Source organism: Hyperolius riggenbachi, unplaced genomic scaffold (assembly GCF_040937935.1).
Source record: "Hyperolius riggenbachi isolate aHypRig1 unplaced genomic scaffold, aHypRig1.pri scaffold_182, whole genome shotgun sequence".
NCBI classification, from domain to species: domain Eukaryota; kingdom Metazoa; phylum Chordata; class Amphibia; order Anura; family Hyperoliidae; genus Hyperolius; species Hyperolius riggenbachi.
Window position 1 is genome coordinate 205,472 of NW_027152393.1, and position 24,217 is coordinate 229,688.

General features: G+C 41.9%; 1 protein-coding gene across 3 annotated transcripts in view; it reads left to right on the forward strand.

Annotated features, from left to right (window-relative positions):
• The window catches only part of CD37 (CD37 molecule), a 169,854-nt gene extending 149,991 nt beyond the window's left edge, over positions 1–19,863 (forward strand). For all 3 annotated transcript variants that reach the window (XM_068264849.1, XM_068264850.1, XM_068264851.1), the window contains one exon: positions 17,251–19,863. In XM_068264849.1, coding sequence (XP_068120950.1) covers positions 17,251–17,328 — 78 coding nt within the window. In that variant the 3' untranslated portion in view covers positions 17,329–19,863. The remainder of the gene's footprint in view (positions 1–17,250) is intronic.
• The last annotated feature ends 4,354 nt before the right edge of the window (positions 19,864–24,217 follow it).

The following is a 24,217-nucleotide window of genomic DNA, read 5'->3' on the forward strand; positions in this document are numbered from 1 at the left end:
TGCAAAGGATACATCCGAGCTTTAAAAAAAACAAACAATATCTACTTGCTTAGCTCACTTAGCCTGGAGCGTTCTGCGCAGCATCTGTAACTGGAGCGTCCTGGCGAGCTCGGCATCTGTACCGGAGGGGACTCTGGGACAACGGCAGGGAGCGGAGCTATGGTGAGGGACAGATAGGCTGCCAGGGGCTGGAGGAAGCCACAGGTAAGTAGTTCTTGTTTTTCTTTTTTAAGCTCGGACCTTCACTTTAACCTCCCTGGCGGTAAGCCCGAGCTGAGCTCAGGCTATGCCGCGCAGGGGGAGATCTCAGCCCCTGGTGGGGCGATTTTCATTCTGTAAATTGCTGTGCGCGCAGCCAGCACTTTGCTAGCCGCGCGCACAGCTTGATCGCCGGCGGCGATCGGCCGCACGCAGCGGCTGAAGAGGGCCCCCCGCCAGAGCCCTGCGCTCCCCGGATCAATGAGTTCCGGGCAGCGCTATGGGCTGGATCGGGTGTGCCTGACGTCAGGACGTCGGCTGACGTCCATGACGTCATCCCGATCGTCGCCATGGCGACAGGAGAAGCCAAACAGGGGAACGCATTATATACGCGTTCCCCTGTTTGCTATAGATGCCGGCGACGATCGGACTAGAGGGACACATGCGCCCTCTAGTGGTGTTTCATGTAGCTACCACTCTGGTAGCTTTACATGAAACATTAAAAAAAAAAATTAAAAAAAATTGGAATTCTGCAATTTTTGCAGAAAAAATTAACCGCCAAGGAGGTTAATGCAGTGCAGTCATTAAAGGGGCACTATGGCGAAAAATTTTAAAATGTAAAATATGTGCAAACAGACAAATAAGAAGTACGTTTTTTCCAGAGTAAAATGAGCCAAAAATTACTTTTCTCCTATGTTGCTGTCTCTTACAGTAGGTAGTAGAAATCTGACAGAAGTGACAGGTTTTGGACTAGTCCATCTCTTCATAGGGAATTCTGAGGGATTTATTTATTTTCAAAATCACTTAGTGAAAGGCAGTTGCTCTGTCCAACTGTCAAAAAAACTGTAGCGAGCAGGGAGGCTTACCAGCATCATTGTTTCAATCCTTTTTAGAGAATATCTTTATAAAGAATAAAGGACATGCTGAGAATCCCCTATGAAGAGATGGACTAGTCCAAAACCTGTCACTTCTGTCAGATTTCTACAACCTACTGTAAGTGACAGAAACATAGTAGAAAAGTAATTTATGGCTCATTTTACTCTTGAAAAAATGTACTTCTTATTTTTATACTGTAGGTTTGCACATATTTTAAAATTTTTCGCCATAGTACCCCTTTAACCCCTCATGGTCCCCAAGTGCAGCTATTAACTTTGCTGGGTAGACTTACACTTGAGTCAATACAAAATTCCAGCCTAAGAGGGTGAGACCTTTGGGGTCTACATATACATGAGGTCAAGTTATTGTGAGGTTTCTTTCCCCCTTCTTGTTACAGAGAAGTATCTGAGAAAGGCTCACACCTTTGATTAACCACCTTCGTAATTCTCCTGTTAGTTTCTGCAGTTCATGGGCCACATGTTGGCTTTGGCTCTAGAGAAAAAGCTCATGAGAAGTTCGTCAGATGACATCCTGTTCTTCCCCGTCAGGTTATGTCTTGTGTGTGACGGTCTTGCTGTGGTTTTTTTTCTATGTGTGATGAACTTTCCAGAACTTTTGCGTGGACTTGTGTTAGTGTTTTGCATGGATTCAGTCTTCTTTGTAAGGTGTTTGAAGATACTGGCATGTCACCCCCCAGTGTGTACAGTACGCCTCTAATACTCCTATTCAAATAACTGATGATCTTTGCTTGATATGTGTGCTTCTAAAGAGTTCCGTCTTCCAAGTAAAATGCTCCTCTACACTGCTTATCATCATAGCACAGATCGTTATCAATAGTTCAGTATGCGCTGTAAATTAAACCGTGCCATGCCAGTATCTCAGGGCTGAAAATAAATGTATAGCATTAATGATAAGATCTCAATTACAAGACTTCTTAACCACACGTAAGTATAAGGTACACCTACACTTAAACTCTGCAGTGGGAAAGAAGGGGGGGGGGGGGGGATACATGCAAAAAGGGTTCCCAAAAACTTGTGCCCAGGGTGAAGTTGGAGGAGGACTTTGGGCAAGCCGGCTGGATAGGTTATAGCTGCACTCTGCTCTCCACTCTGCATTCAGACCATAAGACTTTTTCTTCCCACTTTTGGTCTTATGATCTGAAAAATACGGTAAGTGGTGCCCAGTCATCTTATCACACTGATTTTTCTTCCATTGTATTCCTTTCAATGCCCCAGTGATCCACACCCTATAGCACTGTCCTCTCTTCTTTATATATCACAGTCATAAGAATTTCTTTTAACCATCTAATAGAGGCATGTCAAAAGTCCAACCCGGAGGCTAAATGCTGCCTGCCAAACCATTTATAGTGGCCCTTAAAGCTTTCTACAGTTGTGAATTCCATACGGCCCACAGGCTGTAGCTGCAGTGCCACATGTAGGGGGGCCAGCAGTAACACACTGATTAGCAGCTGCCACTGTCCCAGCAGCAGTAACAGACACTGATTAGCAGCTGCCACTGTCCCAGCAGCAGTAACAGCCACTGAATAGCAGCCGCCATTGTCCCAGCAGCAGTAACAGCCACTGATTAGCAGCTGCCACTGTGCCAGCAGCAATAACAGTCACTGATTAGCAGCCGCCATTGTGCCAGCAGCAGTAACAGTCACTGATTAGCAGGCACCATTGTGCCAGCAGCAGTAACAGTCACTGATTAGCACCCACCCCTGTGCCAGCATTAGTAACAGCCACTGATTAGCAGCCGCCACTGTGCCAGCAGCTGTAACAGCCATTGATTAGCAGCTGCCACTGTGCCAGCAGCAGTAACAGCCACTGATTAGCAGCTGCCACTGTGCCAGCAGCAGTAACAGTCACTGATTAGCAGGCACCATTGTGCCAGCAGCAGTAACAGCCGCTGATTAGCAGCCACCACTGTGCCAGCAGCAGTAACGATTAGCAGGCACCATTGTGCCAGCAGCAGTAACAGCCGCTGATTAGCAGCCACCACTGTGCCAGCAGCAGTAACAGCCACTGATTAGCACCCACCCCTGTGCCAGCATTAGTAACAGCTACTGATTAGCAGCCGCAACTGTGCCAGCAGCAGTAACAGACACTGATTAGCAGCTGCCACTGTGCTAACTGAACACGGTATATGGGTTATTTCCCATGGAAATTTTTTATTTGACAAAATGTCATAGGTGTAGTGTACCTAATGGTCATCAGCAAACATTGTGCTCTCTCAAGAACAGCGACTTGACCCTTGGACTAAAAAGTTTGGTCTAGCTGGTGCTGTCAGCCCATCACATCTGCTAGTCCACACTGTGATGGTGCCCACATGTGCTGTCCCTGAAGGGAATTCTGTCATGCTTCCTCTGTGGTCTTCTGTCAGACAATTTTCATAAATGAATACGTAGGCTCTGTTTTATTACAGGAAACAAAATGGCTGCCACCATCCCTGTTGATCAGAAAGAACTTACTGACTGTTTTGAGTTATTTCCCCTTCAAAACATCACGCCTTTCCTCTTAAAGGGGTTCTTCCGCGAAATAGGAAAAAAATAAAAAGTGGTTTATTTATAAACTATTAAAAATCCTCTTCAAATAGTGCGAAAAGTGTTTTTTAAAAATGAATAGTTTCATCAAAGTAACACCTAATGTAATCAGTGACGGATGACGCCAGGGAGGCTAATCCATTTGTTAGGGGTGTTTTTTTTTGTACTATAATATCACAAACATAACTGCTGCGTACCTAGTTGACAGTTCTGTAGTCCGTTGCTGTCAGGAATGGCTCTTACAATTAGAATAACGGCTGTTATCTCCCGGAGCTCTGCGCAGTTATTTATTTTAGTTTCACGGAGGGAGAGAGAGGACCCCGGAGCAATGAATCAGGCACAGGGAGAGCAGCTGATCAGTGAGAACGTAGGGTGTCTATGCAGAATCCTCTAGCGAGTGATCTCTTTGTCGCTGCAAGATTTATTGGTTTGTGTTGAGTTCTCCAGGCAGCTAAAAGTTAATAAGAAAACACAAACCCATAAATCTTGCAGCGACAAAGAGATCACTCGCTTTCAGGAGATAAAGAGGATTCTGCATACACGCCGTAGTCTGGTTGCCGGGCAATGACGTCAACAAATTACGTTCTCACTGATCAGCTGCTCTCCCTCAGCCTGATTCATTGCTCCGGGGTCCTATCTCTCCCTCCGTGAAACCAAAATAAATAACTGCGCAGAGCTCCGGGAGATAACAGCCGTTATTCTAATTGTAAGAGCCATTCCTGACAGCAACGGACTACAGAACTGTCAACTAGGTACGCAGCAGTTATGTTTGTGATATTATAGTACAAAAAAAAAAACCCCTAACAAATGGATTAGCCTCCCTGGCCGACATCTGTCACTGATTACATTACGTGTTACTTTGATGAAACTATTCATTTTTTAAAAACACTTTTCGCACTATTTGAAGAGGATTTTTAATAGTTTATAAATAAACCACTTTTTATTTTTTTTCTATTTCGCGGAAGAACCCCTTTAAGTAAACACACCTGCTCTGTCATTTTCTTCTTTCTTTCATGATTACACAGCCTGTTTTCTGTTCCTGCTTCTTGTTTCTCTTATCTTGTGAGAGCACACTGTCAGCAGCGGAGGATGGCTGGGACAGGCTACATACACATGAGGCACAGATGTCTGCAGTTGCATGGAGACAAACAACAGTTGAAAGTCTCCAGCAACGACAGTTGTATACAAGCAACGATTGTATACACGCGGCAACAACCTGTCTGCAACATAGCGGAAACTGTTGCTCAGCAACTTCTGTCGCAGGTTCAATGAACTGTCGGACTCACAAGAGTTGCTAGAGACTAGCATACACACGACTGCACCGACTTGAGACTAGGGACGGTTGCTGCAACAGCTGTTGCCGGGGATTGAACAAGTCAATCGCCTGGAGACAGCTCTGATTAGCAACAGTCGCTTGCGCGCGCCTCATACACATGGAGGACCTGTTGCCGCAACATGCGCGCGCATTGTGTTTCCAGCAACAGTTATAGCCCGTGTGTATGGGCCTTTACTCTTCTCCGGCCTGTGCGCACACTGCAGCTTCTGGGGGAATCCTAAAAGAAAAACACATGGAAAGAATGTGCTATCTCCTGGGCCCACCCAATAAATCATAGAGAAACACTGGAGTGTTCCTGGAAAGTCAGTGACATCTGGTATTTGGTGGGTGAAATTCAGGTATAAAACATGTGAATTACGACCTCTCGCTACCCCTGCCCTCTTCTTATTTCAGTGGTCAAAAGCCCTAGATCGAGCAACGTTTTGTTTTTTTGCATTTCATAGAGAATTTTTGTTAATATTATTATTTATGTTATGATAAAAAGTTTTGCCAAAAAACTAGTAGTTTTTGCAAAACAAAAGGGAAAAAATATAGGTGCTTCCCCAGTTCATAATTCTCCAGCAACTGAAAACTGCCTGCTCACACCCAGTCCACCAAAACATGGCATGAAGGGAGGAGAGTGATTGCTCTGTTAATTGAAGCGCTGCCTCCCTGCTGAATGACAGTAAACAATGGGGCATGTTCAGAAAATAGTCATAAAATGGCCATGTGGGTTGCACTATTTGCACAATGTAGACTACATAAATGGCACCAGCACATGCCAGTTTTACCTCTGTTTTATGGAAATTCCCTGATCTGTTATATGCATGTAGAAATGGTGCCTGACTATGGTCTCATGAACCCTGTTTTAGTATTCATACCTTATGGTGTGGGGAGGGGAGATCTTGCTTTTGGGATTTGGTTGGCCTTTAGGTGGCGTTGCAGGAGTGTATGTAGGGTGAATGAATGTGTCTGTAAGGCAGCAGAAGTACACACCTGTATGCACAGCTTTCATTCCTCTGGCTAGAGCCACACAGACTGATGTGAGAGGATCACAGGTTAAAGGATACCCGAACTGACAAGTGACATGATGAGGTAGACATGTGTATATACAGTGCCTAGCACACAAATAACTATGCTGTGTTCCTTTTTTTTTCTCTGTCTAAAAGAGTAAAATATCAGGTATGTAAGTGGCTGACTCAGTCCTGACTCAGACAGGAAGTGACTACAGTGTGACCCTCACTGATAAGAAATTCCAACTATAAAACACTTTCCTAGCAGAAAATGGCTTCTGAGAGCAAGAAAGAGATAAAAAGGAGAATTTCTTATCAGTGAGGGTCACACTGTAGTCACTTCCTGTCTGAGTCAGGACTAAGTCAGCCACTTACATACCTGATATTTAACTCATTCAGGCAGAGAAAAAAAGGAACACAGCATAGTTATTTGTGTGCTAGGCACTGTACATACCCATGTCTACCTCATCATGTCACATGCCAGTTCGGGTATCCTTTAAGAATCTCTAAATAACCTACCAGGTGTACTTTATAAAAACACGCTATGCAGATAGTGCTGGGAACTTAGTTAAAGTGGACCTTAACTCAAAACTTCCACTCTGCTCTAAAATATAAGCAACATTATAGTAACCTGTAAAGAAAAAAATGTCTTTGTTATATCTTACATAACTCCTGCAATAAATCTGCAGTGTCTACTTCCTGCTTTAATGTAAGCAGACAAAGGGTTAACATCCTGTGTTTACATATTAGCGGTATCTGCCGAGACTGACAAATTCCTTTGCTGACACAACTGAGCGCTTAAATTGCACTTGTGATTACTTCAAGATGAGGAGGAATTAGGAAGTCTTTTGCCTCTAAAAGCACACAGGGTGTGTTTCTCTCTGTTTTCCTAGCGTCCTGAGCAAGAGTTAAGGTCCACTTTAAGGTCTGCAGCACTGAACAGCAAGAGGTGATCACAGGAAGTGTGGCACTGAGCAGAATAAGGGATGGGGCCCGCTAGAATTAGCAAAAAAGCTCTAAAAAATGGTTGGCGTTTTTAGAGCGATTTCTACACTAAACGTAGAGCGACAGAGTGATTTAGTGATTTTCTGAGCCATTTCAGGGAATGCTATTTTGGACTCTTTATTCCCCAAATGAAATTGCTTGAAAAATGCTGCAGCCCAATTGCTGACCGCAAGTACTAGAGATTTTGTGAGTGGAATCGCCCTTATTGGGTTATATTGGCGAGCGATTTGCTGATCACTGGCAAACGCTGCTAAAATCGCTTTAGTGAACCGCAGGTCTAACTCTGAAGCTTTTGCTATATTGTCATATACTGTATCTCACTACAGTTTTCAACAACTGATAATATAGTCCTTCTTTCTTCTGTTGCATGATGAGTGTGTTGATTTCCTCAGTTCTGAGATTCTGCCACCAGTAATAAGGGAAACCACAGTCTGTCTGCTGGTTTTTTACAGGAACAGTGTGATTGTACTTATATAGTGTATGATGACTCGATCCCTTCAGCGACTGTTTGGGGTTGAGGCTGTGCAGATAAACTAACGTCCACAAACACGATATAGATTTCCAATAGTGCGGCCCCGAAGTGATAAGAACACTTTTATAAGAATTTTCTGCAGTACGCCATAGTCAGATTAAAGTTTTCAAGTTATAGAGCTACACAGACATCACTGGCTGAAAGTATTATATACTCTATATGTATATAACCATCTCAGAACTGAGGAATAAAATATCTGCGAAGGTTAACTTTAGTTTTGCTGCTCTTTGTGGTATTCACAATTTCTTTTATTGTTCTACAGAGACTTTTATACGGAATACTGGCAAGGTAACAGCACTAATGCATGCTTCAGTAAAGGTCCTTTATCGTCTCCAAACACTTTCTCCACTTATTTACGTAATTCTAGGACTGCCAGAGACTTCGCCTCAGTGTGCCGCAGTACAAAGAAAAAGGTCCTGTTCACCACAGAGTGGGGCTTATTCATAAAGCACCATTAAAATTGCTGTTGCACTACTTGTGTAATGCATGCTACCTCGGTAACACAGGTTGTGCTGTTTGCATGCATGCTACATAGCTGGCGTGAGTAATGTTAAAATTGCAGTACGTTACTTGTACATGCCAGGCTCAAAACTGCTTTGTGACTTAGCCCCTATGTGCTGGAGGGCACTGTAGGTCAAACCATGGCACCCATAGCTATGTGGAGCAGTGTGTCTTATATCTGCCCAACTAAATCGGTAAAGGTATTGACATGAAATGACTTTTGCCAGAATAGCACATTGATGCCGATATTTGGCAATTATTATAGAAGTTGTGTGGGCTGCACCTAGGCTTCTACAGATCCTGATGAAGGGGTCCATTGACAATGAATCCCAGGAAATGCATTTACCGTATTCAAATCTGCCATGGCCACTGGGTTCAACTGTCAGGTAACTTTGCTCTCCAGTCTTATCTATTCAAGTATAGGGCCCACTGTGGGTAAGGTCAGTGTTTGTGTAGGATGCCATAGAGAGCTCAAGATGAACTATGATAAGATGTATATTATATCCAACTCATGTATATATTGTATGTTTATGTTGTGGATGCTATGTCTATCTATTGGCTTCATGGGAGTATTGTCCAAGAATCTCTATGCTTGCCACACTCTGTGGCTCCTCACACGCCGTATTATTGTTTGTTAGATTTGTTAAGCTGTAGTGTCTTTTTTGTTTTATCAAATTCTACATTTGCATGTCAATTGGGCTTGGATGCATTTCTTATATTAAAGGGCATCAGCAGCTATAGTTTTTGGCCAGGTGATACCGATCCAGTCACAGAGATAATGTTTGTGGCCTTCCGTCTGCATTCAGGTACAGTGAGGCAGATGAGCTAAACTTCATGGACACAACTTTAAAAGTATGATTTGTAAAAAAATAAATAAATCTAAGTTCTGCTTTGAATCTGAGACTGACCGCTGTAAGCAGAAGGCCTTTGATTCAGCAGTCTTGTTCCTCCTCAGCTGTGGTTTCAGCTCCATAAATGAATGCCGTTAGTATCCAAACCTTGGAACGTTTTACGCTGCTGACTCCAGATGAGTTGTATCATTTACACCAGAGTACGGACTTCTTGCGCTGTCTGAATCATGGACAAGGATTCCTGCCAAATGCATTTAATAGTCAACCGATGTTCATAAAGCCCGTAATCGGCACATTGCAGATCTGGTCACAATGGAAAACTGTTTTTTTGGGGTTTTTTTTAAGTGTGCTTGCTTGTAATCCCACAATGTCATAGCTGGAGGCCTTCTACATCTATTCCAGGGTGCTGATCTGCTGAAATCAGCCTCACATTTTTCTGGGGGTTCTTAAGACACAGTTCCATGTTTAGTGTGCTTTTAATTATTGTGTTAAGTACTAAAATGTGAATTAAAGAAAACCTGAAGTGAAAAAACGTATGATATAATGAATTGTATTTGTAGTACGGATAACAAATAGAACATTAGTAGCAAAGAAAAGAGTCTCATAGTTTCAGTTATATAATTTTTTTCATAAGGACTGTATCGGACCCGATGGGTGGGAGAGCTCAGAGAAGCTCTTTTGCATAGATAACAAGTGAAGTTTTTTTTAACTCTTCCTGTACTGGAAACAGTATGAGACTCTTTTCTTTGCTACTAATGTTCTATTTGTTAGCTGTACTACACATACAATTCATTATATCATAAGTTTATTTGTGCATCAGGTTTGTTTTTAGTGAAAACATCTAGATGGGTTGGAGTGGAAATCAGACACTCTTTTTGGCCCACAAGATATACAGAAACTGGAATCTGATTGGTTGCTATGTGTCCTTAGAACATTTTAGAGACGTGAGAAGTCTTATGCAGCTTATAGTTATATATGAGGGTCTTCCGGGAAGTAAAAGGCATTGCTTCTATCTGCCATGCAAGGTATTCTTTCTCTGTAATTTAAAGAGACTCTGAAGTCTCTAAAAATCATCTTTTTATTATAAAATCCTGTGTAATATGACAGCCCTACCTAAACCGCCACATCCCCGCCGCTCTAATCTAACTAAATCCCCCCAAACACCCTGGGGGGGCAATCCGGGCAGCGCTTCCGTAAGAGGCAGAGCTATGAGCCGCAGCTCTGCCTCTCAGCGCATCTGTCAGCCTGGAACGCCGCCTCTCCCCCGCCCCTCTCAGTCTTCCTTCACAGAGAGGGGCAGGGGAGAGGCGGAGATCCGCCGCTGACAGACGCGTGTGAGGCAGAGCTGCGGCTCATAGCTCTGCCTCACACTGAAGAGTAGAGGGCAGCAAAATCCATGACCAAGAAAGTCATGGATTTTGCGGGGGAGAGGGAGGGGGGAGTTAGGGGGGATTTCAGCGGCGGTTTAGGTAGGGCTATCATATTACACAGGATTTTATAATAAAAAGATGATTTTTAAGAGACTTCAGTGTCTCTTTAAGCCACCAGCACACAAGGAAATACTATATGGGGCTTTTTCAGTTGCAGAGTGCTGAGAAGTTATTTTAAACAGAAGATGAAGAATGATCTGCTAGGAGAAAACCTAGGAGAAAAAGTGAATTGAATAAGGCCCTGTGTGTCTAAAGTAAATAAAATGTTACCTTAATAGGTGAAAAGAAAATGTCTGTTGCTTTCCGGATGGCCCTCGTACAATGGGAATACATGTGTTGTTGGTTTATCTCAGTTTAAATATATCAGAACTTTAATGAAAAGCAGAGCTGGTGTTGGGCGTCTCACAGGCCGGTGCCATGATTTGTTTGTAGCAGGAATCTTCCCCTCAGGAACATCTTCCCAGAATGGGCCAGCTGTGCTAGCTGAGAGGCCCCTCTGTGGGACGCAGGCCTGGCGCACCTGTTCTGCATGCAGCCTGCCAGCTCTGATGAAGCTTGCTGAGGTATCTATTTTTGGATGGAACAGATTTAAACCGTTTGAAGGCTAGCACATCTGCTATAGCTTTTGTACCTGCACAGAAACAGAGATATCCAATATGGAAGCAGCTTTATTGCCGAGGCCTGTTTCCCTGCCACAGCCTTGGCCTATGGAGTCTCAGGCAGGACAAATGTGTTCATTTTTTTTCAGCTTCAGACTTAAATGGACACTATCGATTTCATTTTTTTTTTAAATTGAGATAGGAATTGTGTGGGAAGTGCTGCGAAGTACTGGTGTATACATTTCACCGGCAACCTCTTTGTTTACTGTTATCAAAATACTTTCAAACTTTACTGATGCCAAAACTGACCAGAATGAGCCATGAGGGGAGGGGAAATTCCCCTCACACTTGATCAGTTAACCCTGTTTGTAGCTGTGTGTGAGAGAGAGAAAGCTCCCTACAACTGCAGCTTCTGTGTTCCGAGTTTCTGACTGAAGTGTGTGAAGAGAGCAGAGGAAATTTAACTTGTTAACATTTGTAATTGTCACAGCTTTTGATACGCTTTTTGCTTTCAGAGAAAAATTCTCTGTAGTCCGACATGCAACACTGGCTGTGCATTGAAGCAGACACCCCTTCTGCAATTGATTTGTCCCAATATAGCTAAGTCCTACACTCAACAAATTACAGCTTTTGCCTCTGATATTTAACATGAATAGTAGCAAAATGTTTACACAGCTACTTAGACATTATTTGCACACTGTCATTTTAGAACACTTAGGGATCGATAGTATTCCTTTAATAAAATCTACCAAAAATCAGTTGCCCCCAGAATCGGGATCGATTCGCTTTCCATTGATTTCAGGCAGCTTATGGATTGGAAGAGTGCTCAGGCATGTTGGAGACTGTGCTGAGCCGGCGGTTGGAGAAGTGGCGGGAAATAGATAGCCACACACTGTTGTATGACATCGAGAGTCACAGCGCTAAAAAAGACAACTGAAGGGTGAAGAATATGGAGGCTGCCATATTTATTTCCTGTTAAACAATTCCAGTTGCCGGGCAGCCCTACTGATCTCCTTGAATCACACCATAAACAAGCATGTAGCTAATCTTGTCAGATATGACACTGTCAGAAACACCTGAAGTATTAGAGGCAGAGGATCGGCAGGGCTGCCAGGCAACTGGTATTGCTTATATGGAAATAAATATGGCAGCTGCCATACCCCTCTCACTTCAGTTGTCCTTTAATCTGCTGAAATCTAAAGGTGGCCAGACACGATACAATAAAAAGATGAGATTTTATGGCAATTCGATAAAATGATTGGTTGTACAGAAAAACTGAAAGCTTTATTTTTATGCAAGCAAGAAATCTGATTGAATTTTCCATTTTGTTTTTATAAAACTCTGTCGGGATTGGCAGCAATTTCTCTACACTTTTTCAGAAGATTGAATCGCGTAGGTTAGTTTCTCAGTTTCTTGATTTACAGACACAAGCACATTTTTCAGCGTTTTCAATATTTTTTTTCATAATTGAGCAAAAATGTAACACAAATGAGTAGTACATTGGTCAGATTTTTCAAATGTTACAATCAGGAAAAATTGATTGTACTTCTTAAATGGTAAAGAATAAAAAAAATAAAATTGTGTGGCTACCTTATGCTCAGTACACACAATGCAATTTTCTGACAGATTTGCTGTCAGATCTATTATTTCCAACATGTCCGATCTGATTTCCAATCGATTTTTCAACCGATTTTCCGTTCATTTCTATGAAAAATTGTTCGGAGAATCCATTGGAAATCAGATCGGACATGTTGGAAATAATCGATCTGACAGTAAATCTGTCAGAAAATTGCATCGTGTGTACCCTCTATCGATGCCTAAACTTACCATGCCTCCAGTATGCCTAACCTTAATTGATTGGCTTGAGTTATTGACCAATCAGAGTATTGCTTGCAGGGCTGTGGAGTTGGAGTCATGGAGTCGAGGAGTCGGAGAAATTTTTGGCTGCCTGGAGTCGGAGTCGGGAAAAAATGCACCGATTCAAACTCCTAATGAATTTAAACTGTAACTTAAATAGAAAATATGATTAAATGTTCTATTTCTCAAATATTAGTCATCATAAATAAATTTTATATATATATATATATATATATATATATATATATATATATATATATATATATATATATATATATATACAGTAATAGCTGTGCTTAGTCCACAAAAATTAAATAAATCAATCAAAATTAGTTACTTGTGCTGCTTCAATAAAGCAGTCCCCGTATTTTTAAAGTCAGATATACACATCTGATTGTGACTGTATATATGATGTGTACACAGGAATCTCTTATATATACTACATAACATCTATGCTGTAAGTATGAAGCCTGATGTGTAGCCGTATCACTAATAGAGATGGTCAATGAGATGGAAATCATTCGTTGATGCTGGTTTAGGCAAATTTATGCACTCCCTTTGCTCATGAAATCAAATAATTTGATATGTTGTTAAAATTTGGTTTGATGACTATGAATTAAAGGGTACCTGAGACCGATGAAAAGAATACATACCTGGGGTTTCCTTCAGGCCAATCAGTCCCTCGCTGTCCTCCCCTACTTGGATCTTCTGCTGTGAGTCCCGGTAATTCAACTAGTCAGCGCAGTCCGGCCGTGTGCTGCTCCCACAGCCAGGAGCATTCTGCACCTGCGCAATAGTGCTGCACAGGTGTAGTATGCTCCCGGCGGCGGAGTGTGTGCATGCGCAGTACACCTGACTGGCTCAAGTACCTGGACTCATAGCAGAAGATCCAGGTGGCGGAGGAGGACAGCGAGGGACTGATTAGCCTGAAGGGGGCTGGAGGAAGCCACAGGTATGCATAAAACTTTAATTTCATTGTCTCAGGTTTACTTTGTTACACAGTAGTACTATACGTATGCACTCTCCACAGAGCTGCAGAGAATCCACTGAGAATGTTGTGCACATTGAACACAGAGGTGTTGACTATCACCCATAAACCTGGTTCAGATTGTGCATGAAGAATGTGTAATAATGGAGGAAGAAACGCCTCATTCTCCTGCAGAGTACCTGCACATCATTCTTACATGTACCCACAGTCACATTGCCTAGGGCCTGATCCATGTTCAGATTGTGCATGAAGAATGTGTAATAGAGGAAGAATCCCCTCATTCCCCTGCAGAGTACCTGCACATCACTCTTACATGTACCCACAGTTATATTGCCTAGGGCCTGATCCATGTTCAGATTGTGCATGAAGAATGTGTAATAGAGGAAGAATCCCCTCATTCCCCTGCAGAGTACCTGCACATCACTCTTACATGTACCCACAGTTATATTGCCTAGGGCCTGATCCATGTTCAGATTGTGCATGAAGAATGTGTAATAGAGGAAGAATCTCCTAATTCTCCTGCAGAGTACCTGCACATCACACTTACATGTACCCACACTTACATTGCCTAGGGCCTGATAGATGTTCTTTGTTCCTGTCTGTATCTTCTACAAGTACTCTTACCAAGGACTAGTTTTAGTCTATGACTAAAAGTATTAGAGGCAGAAGATCAGCCGGCTAGCCAGGTAACTGGTATTGTTTAAAAGGGAAAAAAATATGGCAGCCTCCATATCCCTCATTTCAGTATTTTAAAATTCCTAAGTGTTGGCAGTTAAGAGATGCATTTCATGTTACATACTTTCAATCAACAAAATTGTAATATGCAAATTAGAGGAGTCGGAGTCGGTGGATATTTGTACCGACTCCACAGTCCTGATTGCTTGGAGCTTCTTTCTGACTTGCCAACAGGGATAATCATCTTTTTATTTTAGCAGCTGTGACCCAGACATGGAAATTGGCACAGAGATTGCTTATTTCTAGCTTTACAGTAAATGGGTGAATCTGGGAGGGTTTCTGAAGTGCCAGGAAGGGATGAAAGGTCTCTCTTGTGGCATTGTCTGGCTCTTTTTATTATTATTTCTCAATCATGATTTTTCAATTTTAGCACAGGCTGCAGAAATAAAATGCTGATTGCTGTTTAGTTCTATGTGCTGCTGACTAACTTGAAAAAAAAAAAAAAAAGAGAGAATCAATTCTTTTTTTAAACAACAGCGCCACCTAATGTGTAAAGATTAAATAACAGAAATCTCATTTAGGTATTGCTGGCCACATTTTTAGCACTGTTTTGCATAGGTTTTGGTTGTATGACAGAATATGTTCCACATTTACATTTACTGATTTATTTATTTTTTTACTGAAATTTGCATTGCATATTGTGTTAGAATATTTGAATAATTCATCTTACCATATAAGGTTCCCATTATGATACAATTCCCAGAACATTCAATCGATTGATCAGACTGGCCAGTGTTGAAGGTGCCAATCGACAACAAACGATGAATGCATCAATGTTTCCATCGATCCACTTTTTGGATTAATTTCACTGATTATTGTCAGATTTTCCTTGCGTTTGAAGACCCGAACGATCTTCCATCCGGTTGCAATTATAAGATCTGCCATTTAGGAAATTGTATCATTAATAGTGCAGCATATGCTGGAGTCAAATAATGTGTAATAAATAGTACACTTGTGTTGGTTTTAGCAATCCAGCAACAACACTTATTGGGGAATAGTCACTAAATGCTGGTAACAGCAGTTTTAGCCGTACTCATGCAATAGATAATAGCACAACTCACATTACACAGGCTACCAGTTGCTTGTATAATGCACCTCACGCTACTTGTACTAATTTTCTATCATTTTACAGTCACTTGTGCCCCAAAGTCAGCTTTCTTTTCACTTGGTTTCTGTTTTGTTTTTTCATTATTTATTCATTTTCAGGAACTGCTTTAATGTTTCTTTTATACAGTAATATAGCAATAACTACGGCCATTTTCATGGTTATAACTGGAGTTCCAGAACATCAATCATATTTCCTGGTTGAACTGGGCAGCACAGTGGCATAGTGGTTAGCACTCTGGTTCCCTGGTTTGAATCCCAGCCAGGGCACTGCCTGCAAGGAGTTTGTATGTTTTCTCGGTGTCTGTGGGTTTCCTCCACTCTCCAAAAACATACAGATACATGAATTGGCTTCCCCCTCAATTGGACCTAGACTATGAAAGAAATATGGCTATAATAGGGATTAGATTGTGAGCCCCTCTGAGGGACAAGACTATAGACTCTTTACAGTGCTTTAGAAGATGTTGGTGCTACATAAATACTTTGCATCCCTAAACACATGTTGCAATTGAATGGTTAATCGCACAGGCATACACCGCCTCTGCCAGACTGAAAAATGCATGCCCTGCATCCAAGACAAGTGCTAACATTTATTAAACTAGGAGGTACTTTAGCTTCCAATATGGTTTGCATGCAAAGTATATTATACTAGACACTTGCGCCACGGTGAGGCAGACCTCCAGGCAAGTGACCTAACCTAAATTTAAAACCTTGGGAGCAGCTATGCAAAAGAAAATGTGTAACTTACATTTGGTAGAGCAGCAAGGAGAAAGCCAGCGCATACCACTAAGGCTGCATCTGAAATGACCACCAGCTCAGTGTGTAGCACCTATATAGACTTTCTGCACACTTCGCATTCAATTCAGATGCAAATCATATGCAAATCTGCTACTTGGATGTCTTGGATGCAGGGCATGCATTTTTCAGTCTGGCAGAGGCGGTGTATGCCTGTGCGATTAACCATTCAATTGCAACATGTGTTTAGGGATGCGCAGCCTTTCCCCCCCACCTTTCCTTAACTTTGTAACTATGTAACTGTCAGGTTAGCTGCTCCCAGCCCCTCCTCCTGAGTTTCCTGTTTGCATGATAAGTAGTAGCAGATTTGCATATGATTTGCATCTGAAGTGAATGCGAAGTGTGCAGAAAGTCTATATAGGTGCTACACACTGAGCTGGTGGTCATTTCAGATGCAGCCTTAGTGGTATGTGCAGGCGTTCTCCTAGCTACATAAATACTTAGCTTACTTTTTTTTCAAAAACAAAAGTTTGCTTTCTTAAAACGGAAAGAATTTGCGATAATTCAGGTTGGAGTGAGCTCCGAGATGTCTCCCAGTGCATCACTGCTGAATATATGCAAATTAACCATTGTTGCCCTTAGAAACTATACACACCTTTAGGCTCCCTGCACACTGCATGCGATTCCGATTTTTAATCGGTTTTTACACCCGATTCCGATTTTTTATCGTTACTGCATGCTGCGTTTTTTCCTCCGTTTTTCTGTTACTTGCATTCAGGGAAAATCGGAATTGCAAATCGGAATCGCAAAACGGATTTGCAGTGTGCAGGGAGCCCCAGATCCGCTGGAATGCAATCATGCGTCAGTTTGTTAATTTGTACAGAGCCATAATAATCCACCTTTATGTAACTTTGAATCTCCTGTAAAGATAACGGTATAATGCTGCTTTGTCTCTGCTTTACTCCCCAGCTCTTTGTCATGACGTTGTCGATGTGTCTGTGTAGAAACTTGGATCAGAACTACAACAAGCTTGCACGCTACTCCTAGGAGCCTGATCAATCCCATGGCCCAGCATGACAGAGAGGAGGACAGTTACCTGAGCATCCAATCCCAGCCATGAAACTGCATGTTATTTTCCTGCTTGTTAAAGAAACCTTACCATTTTAGGAGAGAACCTAACTGCATCCTCCCTAGATCTTCTCTCCCACATGTCTGGAGCCGCTGGGCCGAGACAGACAACAGCTCAGATCAAAACGTCAGAAAATCCAGCACAAATTTGTCTACAGACATTTTTTTCTTTCTAGTTGGGACATTTACCACTTGCAGTATTCTCCCCAAGGCTGACGTGCCATAAACCTGGGGCTTATCAGCTTTCTAAACAGCGACATCTAGAGGTCATTTTGTATATTACAGAGACTTATTTTTCACAATAAAAAATAACTGAACAATGTTGCCTGTAGCTGTGAAGGTGCTGAAACCGTCATAAGAGGGAAATTGTTACTCTATGGTAGTACTTTTGTAAATAGATTTACCTAGATTAAACTAATTTCATTTTTATTCTGTGATGTCCTTGTGTAAGCTGTTACAGCTGTGCAGTTGTTTGTTCCTCTAGTGCTAAACATATATATTCATTTAAATAATAACATGCATATGTGTTTTGTTACAATCAGAATGTTGAAAGGGCCCTGAGCAGAGGTAAGAAAAAGGGAAAATCTGGACTTACCTGGGGCTTCCTCCAGCCCCCCGTAGCCCACGAGGTACCCCGGCGTCCTCTGGGTCCTCTTCGTGGTTCTTTTGGTGGCTCTGTAAAAAGTTGCGCATGCGTGTCATGTCCGGTCACCCTGCGCGCCATCGCACCCATCAACATAAGGGTCCTGCACATGTGTGCTTCAGTCTTTCGTGTACCAGAGCTGCCAGCGTGACCACGGACGTGACCCAGAGGACACAGAGAGACCTCGGTGGCTACAGGGGCTGGTGGAAGCCCCATGTAGGTCCAGGTTTTCTTTTTTCACCTCTGCCCAGGGTCCCTTTAAGCCTGCAGTGACTTATATCTGTCTTTGCTGTAAGCTGAAAATCAGCTATATGGTCACAGTAACATGCTAGTACACACAAAATGATATCACACCCTTTGCTCCACACCAGATGCCCCCATAGCTCTTTTAAGAATGGTGTTATGCATTACATCGCCCGCTGCCCTCCAGATCAGTACAATACCTTCACTAGTGCAAGCCCGAGCATCATGTTCCGCATATAACTCTCCCTGGTGCTAGGTAGTGTATGCCTGCACAGCCATCCTGGAGGCCAGATCTATGGACATAGCCACGTGGGCATAGATCCAGCATTTGGGCACAATATAGTGATTTCACAGCGGATCAGGTCATTTGAGCGCAGGGATCGGCAGGCCGCTAATAGATGCCTGTCTTAATCCTCGGTAACCAGGCCAACCGTTATAGCTAAACTTAGATAATCGGCTTCAACTAGCGGTCTTTTTAGATGTTGGAGGTTAGTGTTAGGAGGGGTAGGTTAGTTTAAGGTACTTCAAAGGGAGTAGAGTTAGGAATTAGGTGGGAGGGGGTTCGTTTTAGGCACTAGGAGGGAAGGGTTGAAGTAAGAATGGTGCTGGGTAGTGCATTGTAATCTAAATTACCAACTTTTATTTACTAGAAGCATCACCCAGCTCCCAACTCATGCTGTGGTGCAACATGTACTCATTTCACGTGTGTATTTCCTGTGTGGCCAGAGAACTTGGTATAGTGGAGTATGGTGTCTGGCTTCCAGCTAGGCTGGCACATACATCACTTTCGATTGGTAAAACATAACACCTTTTTTTGGGTACACTGTGGGGGGTGCCTGGTTCTTAGTCCCATTTGCGAGCACTGCCCAAATTTGATAAGAGTGCAGAAGGGCAATTTACAGTCAGGAAGGGGAAAGGGATCACTTCAGTGAGAGTGTTTGGCTCATCGCACAGTGCATCTAGTTCCTTTCAGCTTAGGCACAGAGTAACAGCGTATGGAGTACACAATGGGTTAACATACCAGTATTAAAATAGGGCTAAAGGTAATGATGTAAGTGTATAACATTACTGGTCATAATCCCATACACAAGTATTTAAAGCGAAACTGAAAATTCATTATTTTTTGTTTTAAATGTAGTAAGAACGAGTTTGGATTGTGTGACATTTTTATTGCTGTCTGTGTCCTGGGGAAAAAAAAGATATGCACTTATTTCCTTTTAAAGTAAAATTATAGTAGCCTTTGTTTTTGTTTCAGGCAAACTGATACAAAATATTTACTTTTTTCTTTGTTTCTGCCGTCAGTAAAATTAAGCCACTTTTTGGAAATGTTTCAGAATTGTGCCAGTTGTTATGTATAATTGATGACAATAGGTTTGTTTTTCCACCATGCTAATTGCTCTATGCGATTGTGTGTATATGTATATGTATTTTTATGGATGTTCTTACTACAATGTCTGATCTTTGAAGAATCTCTGGCATGAGAGTTCTTATTAGTATGATGGAGTTTTCTGTGTTTTATTAGATTTTCAAATATTTCATAAATACAACAATAAACGTTCAACCTCAAAGTTTCCGGTTCCTGTCGGGCCACCTATAAAGTGCAGCAACTCACACCAAGTGCAATTTATGATTAAAGAATACACAAGGCAACATGTGACATGATGAGATAGACATGTGTATGTACAGTGCCTAGCACACAAATGACTATGCTGTGTTACTTCTTTTCTTTCTCTGCCTGAAAGAGTTAAACATCAGGTATGTAAGTGACAGTTCCTATAAAGTAACCCTCACTGATAAGAAATTAGAAGCCATTTTCTGCTAGTAAAGTGTTTTATAGTTCTGCGAGCAGGAAAGAGATAAAAGAGGGTCAATAGGTCATAGATTTTAGCTTTGGCATACTTCAATTTATGTGTCATTGAGCAAAAACAATAACACTGTAAAAACTTAAAAAGAAGATTTAAATGTTAAATAAAAACTGGAATATCTTAAAAAGTCATTTTAGGAGAAGGAGGATAGATACAATTGTTTATTTCGTTATTTTCACCTCGGGTGTCCTTTAAAAGTAAAGCAAAGTACAAATGTCTGTTTCCCCCCCTCAGTGAATATATAAAGAAAGCTAGATTTTTAGATACAGATACCTGGGCCCTGTAGCCTACAGCCATTCCCCTCACCCCACACTCACACACTGCCCCCTGCCAGTTGTGAGCAGTAATGTAAACTTTTTAGAGCACACCTGAAGTGAAAGGTATATGGAGGCTGCCATATTTATTTCCTTTTAAACAATGCAAATTGCCTGACAGTCCTGCTCATCCTCAGCCTCCAATGCTTTTAGCCATAGACCCTGAACAAGCTTGCAGACCAGATGTTTCTGACTGAAGTCTGTCTATATTTGCCAGATGCCTGTTTCAGGTGTGTGATACAGACACTACTGAGGCAAGAAAGGTCAGCAGGACAGCCAGGCAACTGGTATTGGTAACAGGAAATAAATATGGCAGCCTCCATACCCATCTGTCCTTTAAAGCCATCAGTTTTAAAAGTAACAGGTGCAAAAATATCTAAATTCATTTTTGAATGTTTTAGACTATACTCCATGAATCAGATGGATCTAAAGTTTTGAGCCCTTACAATGGATAAAACAACTTCATTCAAAAATGATCACAATTAGTCAATCATTCTTAAAGCGGGAGTGTCACCATAAAAATCAAATTTCATCAGCAACCGGTCTGAGTGTATTAACCATTTACCGCCATCCTAACGTATTAAAACGTCATGCTTACCGCTATTAACAGCAACATGACGTTTTAATACGTCGCGCATTCCCGCCGCTGCTACCGCCGTGTGTCCGCCGCTACCGCCGCCATTACCGTCGGGATCCCGTGCTGGGCGATTGGGGAAGAGGACTGAACAGTCCTCTACCCAATCGCAGTGCCTGGAGTGAATGGACGTGACCGCGAACAGCGGCTACGTCCATTCACATAAACAGGAAATGTAACAGTTTAATAAAGTGTGTAAAAAAAAAAAAAAAAAAAGTGAACACGTCCTATGAGTGTTCACCAGCGCCATCCTGTGGCCAAAAAGTATATTACACTTACAAAATACATACATTTTCAAGTATATACACATCATTAATAAAATTACACTTCCAACCCTCCCCCCCCCAAAAAAACACTTGTAAAAAAAAAAAATCAGCTTAAAAAAAAAAAAAAATAGTTGCCTTAGGGACTCAGCTTTTTTTATTCTATATTTTATGGGGGAAAATTAATTTTAATTTATTACATAGGGGCTTGTAATTATGGCCAGAACAAACAGAAAAATAACCACTTATATTTCAAAATAATATACTGTCGCCATACATTGTGGTAGGGACATAATCTAAACGGTTTAATTATCGGGACCACTGGGCAAATACAACGTGTTTGTTTTATCCACAGGAGAATGTTTAATTTTAAAACTATAAAGGCTGAACACTGAGAAATAATGATTTTTTTTCTGTTTTTCTCATTAAAATGCATTTAGAATAAAAAAATTCTTAGCAAAATGTACTATCCACAGAAAGCCTAATTGGTGGCGAAAAAAACGAGGTATAGATCATTTTCTTGTGATAAGTAGTAATAAAGTTATTAGGGAATAAAAGGGAGGAGCGCTGACAACTGAAAATTGCTCTGGTCCGTTAGGATAAAAACCCTTGGGGGTGAACTGGTTAAAAAGATGCTAATCAGGCATTCAAACCATGCAAAACTTTTTCTGCTGTTATGATTTAGAGTTATCACATATTTAAGGAGCACTGGCCCTTTAGTAGTCAGTGCCAAACAGTTGCATACTGGGGGTTCTTTTTATCTATAATATATTCCTCCTCTTCCATTTATTTCCCTGCCTGCTGCTTATCTGAAACACTATCCCCTGCTCACTTGTGTTTACAAGCAAGGCTGAGGTGACTCAATGATTGAAGGAGAAAAGTAAGGCAGAAATGACATCAGTAATTAGCCTAAACTGTGAGCAAAATACATGGGCCCCCAACAGGAACACAATTCTCTTCATTTACTATATAAAATTCACTGAAATCAAAACGTGGACAGTACAATACATGTGTTATGTAAGTAGATCAAGTATTTATCTACTTATATATGTGTTTTTTCCCCCTGGCATAGTATGGCTGATCCTACTGCTTTAAAGGGTACCTGAAGTTTGAAAAGAAAAGTTAGATATTTACCTGAGTAGGAGGAAGCCTGTGGATGGCATTCTTGCACTGGGCTTCTTTTTATAATAGTCAACATTAATGTTGACCATTGCTCTCAGCTATGCTCCTCTCAGTATGATCACAGCTGCACTGCGCAGGCACAAAGTACAAGCTGCACGGTAGCACAGAGACGCTCATGCATGGCTTTTTTTCCCCTGTGCATGAGCGGCTAATGCGGAAGAGCAAACCCTACTGATGCCTGCGCAGTTCGGCCTTGCTTGTACATGAAGTGGAGCGCAGCTGCGAAAATCAAGAGAGTCCTGGCCAGCAGCAGAAAGGGAAGGATTTAGAGGAGGATCGGGGGAAGGCTTTAGATTTGCTTTAACTTGCTAGCTTGATTTTGCATAGATGCAATCGCTTTATTGCACTGAAAGCGCCGATTGACTGCAATTGAAACATTTGGGGCCAGCAGAAGTGATGTCATCTGCCTACAAAAAGAATGTGGGATATAGACACGAGGGCCTTATAGTGGCTGGTCCAAGGCTTCCTTTCACTTGCAATACAGCCTTTCATGAAGGGAGTATGGCTTCAGCCTACTGGAGTTGGAGCTTCCAACATCATTGCCATATAAGGTATTAAACATTTGAAGGACTGCCCCTGGTCAAGGAAGCCACACCTCCTGTCTACCTCACAGCTTTTAGCAGTAGACAGGAGATGAAGTGATAATCGTTTACAATTCACAGAACTAAGCTGGGGCTCTAAACGCTCAGATGCGATTTCTTACCTTGAACACCTAGACATTGTCTAGCCGAGATCAAATTAGACAAATTGGTCTACTGGAAATAGAAAGTGGGCAGGAGTAGACACAGGATTGACGGCTATGGGATGTTTGTATTTAATGGTTGGGCTAAAAATCCAGGAGTAGATCAGATGAAGAGTTGTAAGGTGCAGAACAGACCTATTGTGCACAACATACCCGCTGCCCTGCTATTTAACTTGTGTTCTCCCCTTCAGGAAGGCCAGTACTGCCAGGCACGCTTCAGCATAATCTGGGATCCAGTCAGACCAGGCGGCAGACCTTTCCATATAAAGAAAAACAATGTTACCTCCCTGAAGTATAAAAGCAAACTTCCGAAACCAAGACATCTAATAAAAATATTATAGCTCCTTCCCATGAAATATTTTATACTCTGCTGTATCCCTCCCACTAGACTTGCAAGATAAGATTAAAGGTATAAAACGTTATGTAAACACTTTTATTGCATGTAAACAGCGGAGGTCATGTTTGTGTCAGGGCCCTGTTAACCCCTGCGTTGGTGGAATGTGTGACTTTCAGGGCTCTCTTTCACACCAAGTCCATTACGTAGCCGAAAACCATACAGTGAGGCAGTAATCACTGCGCCAGAACCCGCCACACTTAATGTGAAAGCCCCATAGAAATACCATTGCATTGCAACGGGCTAAGTGTGGAAGAACCCTTAAGAACACTGGGGAGGAACTGCAGAATTGTAATGATGGCCCCAAAGTGGTTATATGACAAATTCATTTTGTTATGCACTGGCAACGCATTTCATGGGACTCTATCCACTTCTTCAGGCCAATTAAAGACGCAAAGAGAGAGCCGCCCTATATTTGGCTCATACCACCCTTCGGCACTTTAATTTGCCCGAGGAAGTGGGCAGTCCCGAGAAACGCCTTGCCTGTGCATAATAAAATTAATTTGTCATTTGAATTGTCATTATTGA